General features: G+C 43.0%; 2 protein-coding genes across 3 annotated transcripts; both read left to right on the top strand.

Moving 5' to 3' along the window:
- Positions 1-3,818: 3,818 nt before the first annotated feature.
- LOC135261413 (dynactin subunit 3-like) lies at positions 3,819-6,787 on the top strand. Of its 2 annotated transcripts, none has more exons than XM_064347695.1 (7): positions 3,819-3,990; positions 4,522-4,606; positions 4,813-4,899; positions 5,318-5,401; positions 5,597-5,692; positions 5,764-5,823; positions 6,216-6,305. In XM_064347695.1, the coding sequence occupies exons 1-6, from the start codon at positions 3,892-3,894 to the stop codon at positions 5,772-5,774; spliced, it is 462 nt and encodes a 153-aa protein (XP_064203765.1). In that variant the 5' UTR covers positions 3,819-3,891; the 3' UTR covers positions 5,775-5,823; positions 6,216-6,305. The 2 variants fall into 2 exon arrangements, with proteins under 2 accessions (XP_064203765.1, XP_064203764.1); XM_064347694.1 differs by having other exon boundaries at positions 3,822-3,990; positions 5,597-5,655; positions 6,216-6,787.
- Positions 6,788-7,372: 585 nt separating this feature from the next.
- Positions 7,373-13,869, top strand: LOC135261412 (homocysteine-responsive endoplasmic reticulum-resident ubiquitin-like domain member 2 protein). Its single transcript, XM_064347693.1, has 9 exons — positions 7,373-7,531; positions 8,386-8,783; positions 10,432-10,509; positions 10,980-11,090; positions 11,441-11,571; positions 11,891-12,016; positions 12,243-12,542; positions 12,649-12,760; positions 13,094-13,869. The coding sequence occupies exons 2-9, from the start codon at positions 8,637-8,639 to the stop codon at positions 13,262-13,264; spliced, it is 1,176 nt and encodes a 391-aa protein (XP_064203763.1). The 5' UTR covers positions 7,373-7,531; positions 8,386-8,636; the 3' UTR covers positions 13,265-13,869.
- The last annotated feature ends 75 nt before the right edge of the window (positions 13,870-13,944 follow it).

The following is a 13,944-nucleotide window of genomic DNA, read 5'->3' on the forward strand; positions in this document are numbered from 1 at the left end:
TGTGTCAGCTCAGTGTTCCTCCATTGAGACTAATACCTCAGTCTGCCTGCCCTGCGGCTACGGCTACGAGACGTGTGTGTGATGGTGTGTGTGCATGTGTGTGCGGATTAGGAGTTACAGAGAGCACGTGGCTATGAGAGACTGTGCGCATTCAAGAATGCACACATGTAAGCATGCGTGTATGTGTGCCCGCACATGTGAGCACGGAAGTGTTTTTCATCGTTTTTCACGTGCACCTGTGAGTGTGAGTACGTGTGCGAGAATGTGTGTGTGTGCATTTGTGTAAGCGTGTGTTTCATCATCCATGCATACTGTAAGCATGTGCACTCACAGCTGTGAGAACACCCATATAAGTAGGATGCTACAGTGTTTTTCACCAAAACATATTTTGATTTGAAAATATATCAGACAGTTGAAAATCTTTATACTAGCAGAGGGTAATAGTACACTTTTGTTTTCAATGCATGTTCTGGAAGTTGGGTGTATTAAACAATACCCATCAAAGAAACTACAGTACACAACTGGGAACAGAATGTGACATTGTCCAGACAGCAAAAGGCAAATAGATTAAAGTCATAATGCAGCACATTCATAAAGGAGGGTTATTAGTCACTTGAAAGCTTTCATGCTGTTCTCTGGTGTCCTGCATTACATTACAGACATTTAGCAGATGCTCTTATCCAGCGGCAAATGGGTAAGGAATCCAAAGACTGCTGCCTTTAGAATAAAGACAAGTGACTAATTTAAGAATGCCTCTGTTTGTATGAGAAAGTGCATATTAGAAAGCATGTGATGCGCATGTATGAATAAAATTTTGAATCTTGAGTTATTTTCTGGCGTTCTGTATGAAAAATAAAGCAATGTCCTTCACTCCTAAAACACATAGGCTAAACATTGTCAGTAGTACTTCTCAGAACATCTTGCTCACTAATTTTTTTTCATTGTCTCAATTCAGTAACCGCAGAGGTAGCCAAGGGAAAGACAAGGATTAGGAACTCACTCGTGATAAACATTTCTTTAGCCATTCCTGTAGTACCCCACCCAGAGATACAGTATACACAACAATAATGCTGAGAGAACTGAACACACACACACACACGGCCACGCTCGTACACACAAGATTTTTTTTTCTCTTCAAAGAATCACTTTAATTACCACAATAACGTGGAAAAAAATTCTCAGCTACAATCTACCTTTGAGTAGCAGTCTATCAGAAAGATATACCATTGATGCCTGATGACGTCTTATGCTTTTTAAAAACTGAATTAACTGCAATGTATGCGTGGTTGTGTACTAGCCTAGCATAAAGCTAACTGCCCTGCTAGTGCTTGAGGATTTCTGCATGCAAACTTGGATGAAGAGATGTGGCGAGTGTCTAAATATTTACATTTCTTTCATTGCCCAAAGGGGCAGGAATAGAATAAGCCACTTTACCTAGACGGCTACTGAGTCACCCGACGGTGCCGCTGTCAGCCTGCCAGAGTTCATTGCAGTGGAGGAAGCAGTGATCACAAGCTTGAGGTATTTGAACAAATGGTTCCCGCCGCACCCTGTCGGTCAGAGAATTCTTGCGCAGTTCACCCTGCTTTCCAAGCATTGTCTCAGCAGCAACATTCTAGAACATTTCCCAGGTCAACTTCCGCGATGACCTGCATATTCCAAAAAACATTCATCATCCGTGTGCAGCGAGGACAGCGTGTTTCCACTGGACCTACGCCGGTGAAGACTGTCTTTGTAAACAACTCGGTTGTGAAACCGGATGGACACAGGGGGCACATTCACTCGCTCACACATCTGCAGTTATCATTTGTGGAGCACGGGTCAACGTTCCAGGTCTGCAGGGACCTCAAAGCGTTTATTCCACGAATTAAATTGCCTTTGATGCATGTTTATTTCAGTTGCACAATAGAGTGAGGAAATTTGTACTGCCAGGCCATTTTACATAACAATGAAACCAGTTTTTTCAGGAACTTATCACCCAAGTTAATCTCCCTGCTAGACTTTCTAATAAGAGTGAGAACCAGCAAGTGGGAGTCATCAGGCGCCAATGTGTGTGTGTCAGCCAGTGTCAACTCACCTGAACACCTGTGATCAAGGGTGAGAGGGGGCTTTCTGTTATCTTTGAGCTCAGAAAAGCCCCACATTATACATAATAAATCTCTTCTCTTTCAATTCTTACCTTTCGAACATTACGCATACTAAGGTACTTATTAAATGTCTGTTTGTGTTCACCTTAGCAGACTTCTTTGCCTTTGAGTCATCATATGCTTTTATTTGTTTTTATGAAGAAATACAAACTGAAGACTGATCTCTTCATCGAGTTGTTGACAAATTCTAAGGTCTTAATCACTGGTGATTCATTTGATTTTCATGGGGATAATATAACATATATGGGTTTATAGACTATTTGTGCCCCAAGGGTATATACTGAATAAATGGTTTGATGATATATCAAAGTATTCGGATGATGGACTGTGTGGCGCAATTCTGTCATAGACCAAATGTTTTGATTACTACCCCAATCTCATAATTACCATCTTTTGCAATATGAAGTAATGTTTTGGAAAACTGGCTTGTGGGGGATTTTACAGTGTGGACACACTCTTGAAATGAGGCTGTGTTTGTTCTAAAGTGAGTAATGCTTTATGATTAAAGGTCATAGGAAGCATTTCCAATTGCTCTTTGGAGTACAAACTACATGTGAAGCTTTGTTTGCGACCAAAAACTTTTTTGTTTGATTTCCTCTGAGGACACTACTATTGAACCCTTCTGTCAGGTACTTCTTAACAATTGTAAACAGCTTTATAAAGATATAGCATTAAAGCTGCCCTGTGAATGAGTGTCTGCAAAGCAAATTGATATGTGGTAAAATATCATAAACAGAGTTCGCCGTGGGGAAGTTTTGTCTCAGTATACTACCATCCTTTCGTACCATATAATGAATCTTGAAATTTAAATATATGGATATACCGGTAAAGTGGATATGGCTAAATTAATTGAAATGTTAAATTGAATAAGATGCAGAAACATTGCCTTTTGTGTATTGAAAATGTGAAGACTTGTTTTCAAACTGTAGCTTTAGGGATTTGACAAGCACTCATAAACAAACATATGCTCTTGGTCCTAGGGGTCTTCCTGGTTTAAGCTAAAACATGCCTTACAGTTGGACAGTGCACCAGTTTTTTCCCTTCACACATTCTATACTCTCAATATTTCACAGCACATAAGCCCATTGAGAAATAGCTGCACAAAGCAGTTAACTGCTGCCATCTTGTGGGTATGTTGATGAGCAGAACTACATTACTATATTCACTACTAAACATGCACCACAAGTTTGCTGTATGTTTCCTAGTAGTGATGTAAAGTGTGGGCTACTATTTTCTGCCTTGATTTCCCAGAAGTATTCTACATAAACATTTTTTAAGTAAATAAATAAATATAAGGAAACTCGTTCATAAATTAGAAATTCAGGAAAGTTAAATCCACTGGAATGTATTGTTTTTGCAGGAGAATAAAATTTGTATGGGATTACTGAATCATATATTACAATAATATGAAATGTTTTTTCCCCCCATGCCAATTTAATTTTTTAACAAAGCTGGTAAAATTACCTGATAACATATGATCAGAATTAGTATATCTTGATCCTGCAAGTTTTTTTCAGAACTTTAAAAGACATAATAATAATAACAATAACAATAACAATAATAATAATACTATTATTATTATCATTATTATTATTAATAATAATAATAATAATAATAATAATCTTTTATTTTGACATTTCTTTTTGCCCTAGTTGTCACCGGAAGTAGTAATTAAATTCTGTGCTCCACAGTCCACTGCACAGTTATGTGATCCACACTCTTTTCATTTTTTCTGTGTGGAAAGATGGAGGGAGTAAATAACATCGAGGATTTCGAGTCACGGCTTCTGGAGCTAGAAAAACGTGTGTATGGAGAAAGGGGAAGCCGGAACAAACAAGTGAAGGTAATAGACACCTATATTAGCTCACTAAAGTTTTAACGAATTTCTTATTTATTTATCTGTGCTGCTTAATTAGTCGGATTGCAAACGTTAATTCCTGGATAGAATAAGAGCATCGTCCCATCTAGTTTAGCCTTTCTAAGTTGGCATTTGTGTTACTGATTAATGCAGTTCCGCAAATCAACTATTGATATCAAGGCATGAGCGTTCTGTATATTCAGGGAACACCGCTGTGTGAAGTGCTAAACTAATTCAGCGAGGTTATTTGAAACAATGTGGGCGTGGCCGAGCTACAATAGCCCCTTGTTGGGTTTCTCTGGAATATTGGTGCTACTGTGAAATCGGATATTTATCTTGTATCTCAATGTGCTGTCTATACGTATTACATTGGCACAGTTCAATTCAATGTAGCTATCTCCTTAGCTAGCAAGTTAGGCTTACAACTTGTGATATGCTTTTAGCCACTTGTCACAGGTTCCTAACAGTGAATTGATCAGTATTTTTTCCTCAAATTCACCTTTCCCCCCCTGCCAGTGTGCTGATTCTCTTGTGAAGATCCAAACAGCGCTGGGAAGCACTGCCAACAAGAGAGAGCGCATAAAAATCCTGCACAAAAAGAGTGAGTGCAGTAAAATGAATGCTCAGTTTATTGGCCAGTGTGCTATTAACACTGAATGACCTTTCTTAATCTAGTTAAACTGCTGTCCCTGAAATTCATCATGTGTGTGATGAAATTTTACCTTCACTGTGAAGTACTGGTATTGTCATAGGACTTGTCTGTGTTAAAGGGACCTTTAATTGTGGTTTCTCTGTCTCACACTGCAGTTGAAGACCTGATGAAGTATCTTGACCCTAAATTCACAGAGCACATTGCTGTTTCTGATCACATGAAACTGGAGTTTATTTTAGCCGGTAAGTGTCTGTCTTCCCAATGCAGATAGTCCCAAACAGCATCACTGTCTGGTGAGGAATAGAAGAACATCCTGTCAGGTTTATGACAGGCAACAAACACTGAGGGAAATGGCTATGGAGTGTGAAATTGGAGTTCATATTATTAATTATCTGAACTGTTAGCAGTTGTTGCTCACATAAGATAGGTGAATGGGTGGTCAGGTTAGCTGTCAAGTGGCGTGGAGCTGAAACAGTGATGTACTTTGTTAAATAAAACATAAGCTTGGATTGTGGAGGAATTAAAGCAGCATGTACATCAGTATACAATAGGCAAAAGACTGATTATGTTTAACCACTACATGGTATTGCTGTTAAGATCATTCTTGATTAACTTCCCTCCGACGGGGCTGATTTGTGGCAAAACATTGTCTGCTTATAGAGGACGAGTTCCTGCTATCTCAGGCTGCGCTGCTGGAACAAGTTAGCAGTCTGCTGCCAGTCCTTGACAGCAGCTACATCAAAGGTCAGTGCAGTATGTCCTTCTCCATTTCAGACCTGCTGTAGGACTCTGTTGTATCAACCTGACTAATCTCAGCTCTCGGATCTTCAGGAGCTGCAGTGAAGTATAGATGCAGAAAACAAAGTAAAGGTTTTGTGTATTTTCTTCTGTCTGTTGGCGAGAGGACTAATGTAGCCTCTCACTCTTTCTGCTTCACAGCTGTTGCTGAGCATGTAACAAAACTGCAGCACCTGTCACAAATACACATAACACAGCAGGTATGGTGCCACCACCCTACCTCCTTCAGTCACTCAGGTACATCTTTAAGTGCTCTGGGACAAGGAGCTAAACAATGTGGGGTCTGATTGTTTGTGTCCCGTTCACAGGACAAAAGTGAGGCGCTGTCAGCCAAGGCCAGCAAACAATTAGAAGATTACAACAAGATGGTATCCTTTTCACCTTCACATGGTCATTGCTATAATCCTGTATCACCTCGGTGAATGGGACATTAACTTGTATATGAATTTCTCACTTTCGGAGACTAATTTAGTCAACAATGGGTTGTTTTAGCAGCAGATGATCCCACAGTCTCACTGATGTCAGTACCAGTGGACTGATAGATACTGTATCAACTCCAGTGCCGGTTTAAACTAGAATAATCGTTATGAAGGACTTCCTGTAGCAGTTGCTGATATGGTGGTTAGATTAAGTGTGCAGTCAGGGTCCTAGGCTGATGGTCACAGTGAGCGAACTCTGGTGTCAGTGTTCCAGGGGTGAGAGTCACAGTGGGTGTGGGACCATGTTAGTCTTACTGCGGCGTTCCTTGACACCACTGAAGATGTTATTGCTCTCCAAGCAATTTTCCCATTGGGACGAGACACTTCGACAGCTGGAGGAAGCCAAGCAAGTCAAAGCAGTGGACTAGTGGCGTCGCTGTGTGGCCTCATTTACCATTTACCATTTGCCTCGTACGGCAACATCACTGCACCGTCTTCAGACGGCCCCTCACTCACCGCATGGCTGTATATGGGACCTATACTGCTGTTGCCTTTCCCACTCCAAAAAAAATTATTTCTCAAATATTTTTTTATATATGAAAATAAATCACCTGGGGCAGTAAAATGGTCACACAGTTCAGTGTTGGTCCATGCGGACAGCTGTCTATATCGTCCCAGTTCTGTTCCAAGCATGAGGACTCATTTATGTTAGTATTGTAACCAAATTGAAGCAATGGTTGGGCATATGTTGATTATATTACACAATGAATGTGTCTGTGTAGAAGTAAGAGAGGTAAATGGAAGTGATCTGCTGTGACATTGGGATTGGAAGCTGCTTTTTTATATTTCCAGAACCTGAAAACAATAAACTTAAGCTATTAAAGATGTCTAACATCAAATAAAAGTCTAGTAATTTATGTACTGAGTTTAAACATATCTAGTTGTGGATTTTAATCTTTGGAACCTATGGCAACACTAGTATACTGATATTGTGTGATCTCTTATTTTCATGCATCTAGGATATACAATATTTAAACACTTCCATGATCAAATACATGAAGCAGTTATAAATCAGTACAATAGTCCATATTGTGAAAATGCTTGGTATTTAATGAAAAGAAAGACCTTTAGATGGCAGTCAAACACAAGCTTCAGGCTTCAGTAAATAATAATAATGATCATAATAGATTGCATACAGTAATACACACCTGAGCCTAAATACATGCAATTGTGTCGCATACTTGCCTCCAAACTAATTTTAATTTCACAATAAACGCATGTGCCTGCTGCGTCCTTGTCCATGTAGTCTAAAATACTTTAAACTTAAGTTTATTGGTTTGCGAAACAAATTGCCTTCTAAATACACGGCCTATTTCTTTATTCACTTTAAGCCGCTCCCTAGAGCTGCAAACAATAAGAATAAAACATCACTTGAAGCATGTACTTGCATAGTAGTTCCACTGAAGTCTCGGGAGTGTCTGAAAAATCAGCTGACGATCAGCTGCTTGCGGTCGTCCGTGAGCTGCACATCGACGTCATTTCCGGTAACAAAACGACTCCATCTTGCAGAAGTCGGAGAGGAGGTTGGCAGTTCAATTGTCGGGGATGTACTCTTAAAAGAAAATCAGGGGGTTAACGATAAAGATGTACGACTAAGGTCAGTAGAAGCAATCTGTTTCTTTCAATGGGTCAGAGTGTTAATAGATGCACGCAGAATAAATCCACACGGTAGAGCCCAGGCAGTGTTGACATATTTGGCAGACGAGTGCAATCCAGTAAACTAGTTGCTGTGCAAGCCGGCCACGAATACTGTCGCTGGACTGTATTGGTGATAAACCTACTCGGAGGATGTTCTGTTGATAATAACCTGTTAGTTGCCTCGCCAAAGCATTATGATGAGACGCCAGAAAGCCTGTTGAACTGCAAAATGCAGAACATCGATCTACACCGTAATACGGAACTGGTCGTAGTTTGCTACTAAGCAAGCATATTGTATGGACTACCAGCTATCATACGTTACCTGTCTCACAGCTAGCAATCTACATATCGAATCGTGTAAACTTTGCCCAGATTGGCACTGTATCTTGTCTAATCCGTAACTAACTTCCTAGACATTTTTAAAGTTTCTTTAAACAAAGTGGACACGGGTTAGCTGGTTTACTAATTTGAACACTTCGACAGCTAGCTAATGCTAATGTGGGCGACATTGGGATTTTTGTTTTATTTTACATGCCTTGAGATATACTACTAAAAAGAGAAATTCCGCGCATCCAAGCTTTCGTATCTTAGGCCTGTCTGTCACTGTCACAGCTAATTATTAGTCCCGTGAGATGCCGAACCATCCCACTGAACAAATTCTTTAGCGTTACAGCTAATCACTGCTAATTATACCGTGTTGTTTAGTATTGTAAGGTTTCTACTGTATTCATGACGGCAAAATAGCTGTCAAATGTGTCTACTTGTGTGACATAACTTCATTTGCCCTGGCTAATCCCCCCTTCTTTCTTGCAGGCGGCCAAATGTTTTTAGGAACAGTAGGCTGCTCATTCCCGTCAGAGATCTTTTGCTGCAGAGAGAAAATCCACCACATCCCCTGTCTTTGACTGGTGTTGTTGTTGGTGCAGGTTTCCTGCTTTGTATCATGGAAATGTGGGAGCAAGTCTAACAGGAATTTAGCAGAATACATACCTAAGGGAGACGGCAGGATCAAACAGTAGTGACTCTTCCCCTGCTGCAGAAGGTGGGAGTCCTTACTATGAAACATGGACCAAGGTGTAGTTGACAGTCCTGTCACCCTTGTCATCAAGGCACCCAACCAGAAGTATGATGATCAGACTATAAACTGTTTCTTGAACTGGACGGTGGAGAAACTGAAAACGCACCTATCCAAGGTGTACCCCAGTAAGCCGGTGAGTACCTCTGCCCACTGTTTCAGTGGATGATATCACACCTGTTTTCTTTGATATTTTTGTTTATGGGAATTTTCTTATCCCTTGATATACCCCTGCGGGGACCACTGGTGTTTTGTAGAGAGTGTCTGTAAGACCACTGCCTCCCCAGCCCCTTCTGCATGGAGTCAGCTGTGTGCTCCCGTAGTATCAGTATGTAATCAACACTCCTTTTCTCACTCTGTGGCATTAGATGGGTGAAATTGTGTGATTGTCCATCCACAGTCCAGTGTACTGCAGTAAATATTCACTTCCTGTGCACATTGACCTCAATCGTTAATTTGTCACATTAGGCGTACTTGTGGCTGGCTTGCAGTGTTACTATTAATGGGCCAAACTGGTATCGTGGTCATAGAGGCATATACCACGGGGAACAAATATACCACTTCATTAAGCTTACACAACTGTGTAAGCAGTAACATTTTAATGGGCTAATTATTTAATAGGCTCATTAAGCACATCTTCTTCCATCCTGGCTGATGTGTGGTGAAAATTGGCTTCTGTGCATCACCCATGTGCAGGCTAATTTGTGGAGGTCTTTGAGATGAGCCCCTCCTTAGTAAAGGGATTTCGGATGCATGAAAAGTGCTACTTAAATGTAGTAATGCAATAATTTCCTACAGATTCACAAGAACTGAATAGGCACAAAATTGTGGTGTTAGAGAAGAAATGCAATATAGATGTTGTAGAGATAGAAAATTTAGGCAGCATGTGGTATAGTGAGAAGTTCTCCTGTGAGAAATCCTGCTTATTACATCACCTGTTAATGTTGTGCTGTGAAATGCCTTTGTATTCCAATGATGCAATAATTCCTGCTTGACAGGCCATGTGATTAGGTTTAGTGAGAACTACAGTGTATTGTCACCTTAGGTGATGTAACTCAAGGAACTTTTAATATTCTAATTCTTTGAATTTTCCTTTGCTGAAGTTCAGTTCTGCATCAGAAATTCAGCTTCATTGCTCAGCTTTGCCAGGATCCCAAGTAGATTGTTAATGGAAACTTTGCAGCATAATGCAAACTTAACAGTATTTTGGTGGAGCAGATAAAAGCAGTGGTTAAGTGTGCTGAGTTACTGTTTAAAGTATTTTTTTGCATCACAACCCTTATGCTTAGCCCAGTCTAATTGTTCAGATCTAATTGATCTTGTCATCTTTCCCTGATCCTGTTCTGGCTCTGTCCCCTCTGATTGGCTGTGCATTGGCTATGGAAGCTCCGCCCACGTCTCTCAGTTATACACCTGTTCTGTTACTGGACTGCAGAAGTATGTGTCCCACAGGAGAGAAAGTATAGTAGGACAGAACGCCATAAGATCAGAGTAACTATTACTGTTTTTGATCGCTGGTTCTGGTTTCAGCTGCCAAAGGCCAAATAGCCTAGATGCAGTTCTTTATCATTTGATTGAGATTTGATTGGGGCTGCACACCTGTGAATGTTTGCATATGTATGGACGCATTTGTGCTTCTTTGCAGGGGGTGTGTCTGAAATGGCATGTGTGGACGTGTGTGTCTGTGTACAGATGTGTCTGTGTACAGGTGGTAAGACTCACAGTGGATGGGGGTGGCCTGGTGTCTGTAGAGCAGCCTGTCACATCTGTGGTTTGTATTGCAGTCTTCCAAGGATCAGAGGTTGGTGTATTGTGGGCGACTCCTCCTGGATCACCTGCAGCTCAGAGACGTGCTCAGGAAGGTATTATCACACAGTAGTTAGCTAGGTTAGCCCCATATAAGCAGGATTTTAAAAATAATTTAGCGATGGCTTACCATGGCTTCCAAAAGGTATTCTTCATCATTACATGTAGCTTATCTGAAGATCAAAAGGCGTTTCTTCTTGATACGTGTAGCCTACCTGCAGGTCATGAAGGCTATCCTCACTCTACAGGCAGTTTTGCAGATCCAAAAGTATTTATACTGTTTGTACCTGTAGCTTACCTGTGGATCTCAGATACTTCTAACTCCTGCATGTAGCTCAATAACTGATTCTGTACCAAGAACTGTAATCTATTCACTTCAGGTATAGAGTCTAATCACCACATGCCTACTCTTCTCTAATTCATGTTCTCACTTATCAGCGTTAGATAGCCTGATTATTTATTTCTCAATATTTTACCCTGACTGTGATCCAGGCTGATCAGTCTGTCTTTCCTCTTAATCACTCAGCAAGATGAGTACCACATGGTTCACTTGGTGTGTGCATCTCAGACGCCACCTGGATCCCCCCAGCCAGGTGGCAGCGTTGGCGCCCCTGGAATTCCCATCCCAAGTCCCTCGGTGAGTGACTGCAACCCCAGCTCCTCAACGATTGGGTACACCTTCACAAACATCCCGCCTCTCCCAGAGTGACCTTGACCACGCCCAGCTAATCTGCGTGTGAGCCCCTAACACCTAGGTCAATAGCCAAAGGACATTCTATATAGTTCCCTTTTCACCTTTTGGTAGGCTAGTGATGTGTGCTGTGGTTCATCTTGGTGTAATACGATTCAGTCCTAAAACCCTGGGTATGCTTTAGCTTTGGAAGATTGCGCAGTAGACCAAGCTCCATTGGAGTCAGAGGCACATTTCTTTCATCCTATCGCATGGAGTGCTTTTAAGGAGAGACCTTTGTGTGTGTCATTATTCAGACTGCAGACAGCTTGGGAGCTCCCTCTTCAGCTGCATCCCCCGGTCAGGACGGCCAGCCCAACCCTGATGGGCTGAGGCTTCGGGCAGGCTCCGCCCACAACTATGCCTACAACCCCGCCTTCATGCAAGGGTGAATCCTGACCCCGAACTTTTACCGCTGTTACTGTCTCTGATTCCAGCCTGTACTAAGCTTTGGGAAGGCTGCGGTGAATTTGGACTTATGTGATCTTTGTTTCCCATGCATGAATGTACTATTCGCTACAATGTTGTTAAAGGCTGGGTGATGTTGTGCATGAACTGTACTGGGATCCGATTTTTCGCTGATGCTTAAGGTGTGTGTGTGTCTGTGTGTCTCTACGCGCGTGTGTGTGTACGTGTGTTTGTGAATGCCGTTAAAGCGTTAACAGGATTTCCCACTCCTGTAACTGGTTTGTGGGTTTCTCTTACAGACCCTTGGGGGCCCGGTTGCCAATGCAACAGGGCCTACCCGTGGGCGTCCCTGGCTACCCCATGTACAGCACTATGCAGCTGCTGTGGTGGCAGCAGATATATGCCCGGCACTACTACATGCAGTAGTAAGTCACATGATCATTCACACTACAACTGCAAACAGTAATTCTACTGCACTACTGCCTTCCATGTGTATTACTGTAGTCCAGTTTGTTCACTGCCCAGTGACATAGGTGTTTCACATTATCACGCATTCTTTTTTATTTTTGTTACTTGCAATGATTTAAATGTAAAATGACTGAAGGTGCTCAGTTCCGTAAGTGAAGCCCATTGTGTGTCCTCCCTCCCCAGTCAGGCAGCAGTGGCCTCCACCCAGACGCCCAGCCTGGACCAGCCTCCCACACCCGGCCTGCCTCCGCCCCCCCAGCCCGTCCTGCCCAACAACCCCCCCCACGAAGAGCGCCCCGCCAACCCCAACATTCAGATGAACGCCCAGGGCGGCCCGGTGCTGAACGAGGACGAGCTGAACCGCGATTGGCTGGACTGGGTGTACACCGTGTCCCGCGCGGCCATCCTGCTCAGCATCGTCTACTTCTACTCCTCCTTCAGCCGCTTCGTCATGGTGACGGGCGCCATGCTGCTGCTTTACCTGTGAGTGACGGCCCGCGCCTCTGCGCTTAACGCCGCACCTCTCCGTTTGAGAGGCCGCGGCTCGGTGTTTAGGTACGTTTGTCTGAACCCACCCACCTCCCCGCAGGCACCAGGCTGGCTGGTTCCCCTTCAGGCCCGAGTTCGACCCGCAGAACCCTGGAGGCGGGGCTAACCGGGAGGAGATGGAGGCGGAGCCACACCGTGAGATCCAGGAAATGGTGCTTTGTCTCCGTCAACCCCTGCACGCTTTCAGCCCCTCTGTCCTCACTGAACCCTCCCCTCTGTCCTCTCAATCCATCACTGACACACCAGGCTATCATCAAGCTCATTAGTTAGTTTAGTGTGCACAGTGATGGTAAATGTACAGAGGGAGAGAGCTCAGGGACTCTGGCCTTTAAGGTTAAAGAAGTTTGGCTTGGGTTGTGAAGTGATGGATGTGATTAGACTGCATGATAAAGCCAGTTCAGTCTCTGAGGGAAGATGACCGTAAGGTAAATTGGGTTGACCCCTGATGTGGCTTAGGCCATCCTCTGTCTGCCTGTCCCCTGCAGGAGCGGATAATGGACGAAGGGTTGGAGGAAGAGGAGGGGGACAGCGGGGAGGAAGGCCCCGACGACTCCAACGGCGGGCCCCGGCCTGGGTTCCTGTCGTCCGCCTGGTCCTTCATCACTACTTTCTTCACATCACTCATTCCTGAGGGTCCGCCTAATGCTGCCAATTGAACCCATGCAACACCACCTACTCCCCCAACCCCTCCCCGGAAGCCCCACCCACTGGGGCTCCACTCCATGCTGCTGCTGCTAACGATCTTTTGATTTCTGCCCTTGGCCATTTGCTGAGCTCTCTGAGGCTCCACCCCTAGATTGCCAATCAGTCAATCAAGCTCCATCCCACGCTGTCAGCTGTACCCCACAAAATACACATATATATACAAAATGGTCAGCTGTTTTGTAAAAAAAAAAAAAAATAAAAATACAGTCCAAACCTGAGGGAGGTTCCAAATCAACAGCAGTTTTCTGCTCTCATCTGCAACTGTGTATACAGTTCAGTATCAGCTTAATGACATTTTTCAGGGGCGGAGACCAACAACCCCACCCACCACCTGACTGCCCTTGTGAAAGACTCCCCCCTCAGAAAAAGTAAAAGCAAAATATGGTTTCATCTCATGGGGCATTATCCAAGAAACCAAAATTTTTAAATGAACGTTTCTTCATATGTATATAAGTACAGTATCTATTTACATGTATAAATACCTACATTTCAGTGCATAATGAACTTGATTAGTTTGAAAGAAGCATTTTGGAATAAACCTGCTTCAGTTACCTTGCTTATGTGTCTGAAAGCTTTTTTGTATGGAAGGTGGAATACGTATAGCAGTGGAAGATGAGAGTGATTGAGGCCT

This window comes from Anguilla rostrata, chromosome 8 (genome assembly GCF_018555375.3).
Source record: "Anguilla rostrata isolate EN2019 chromosome 8, ASM1855537v3, whole genome shotgun sequence".
In the NCBI taxonomy this organism is placed as follows: domain Eukaryota; kingdom Metazoa; phylum Chordata; class Actinopteri; order Anguilliformes; family Anguillidae; genus Anguilla; species Anguilla rostrata.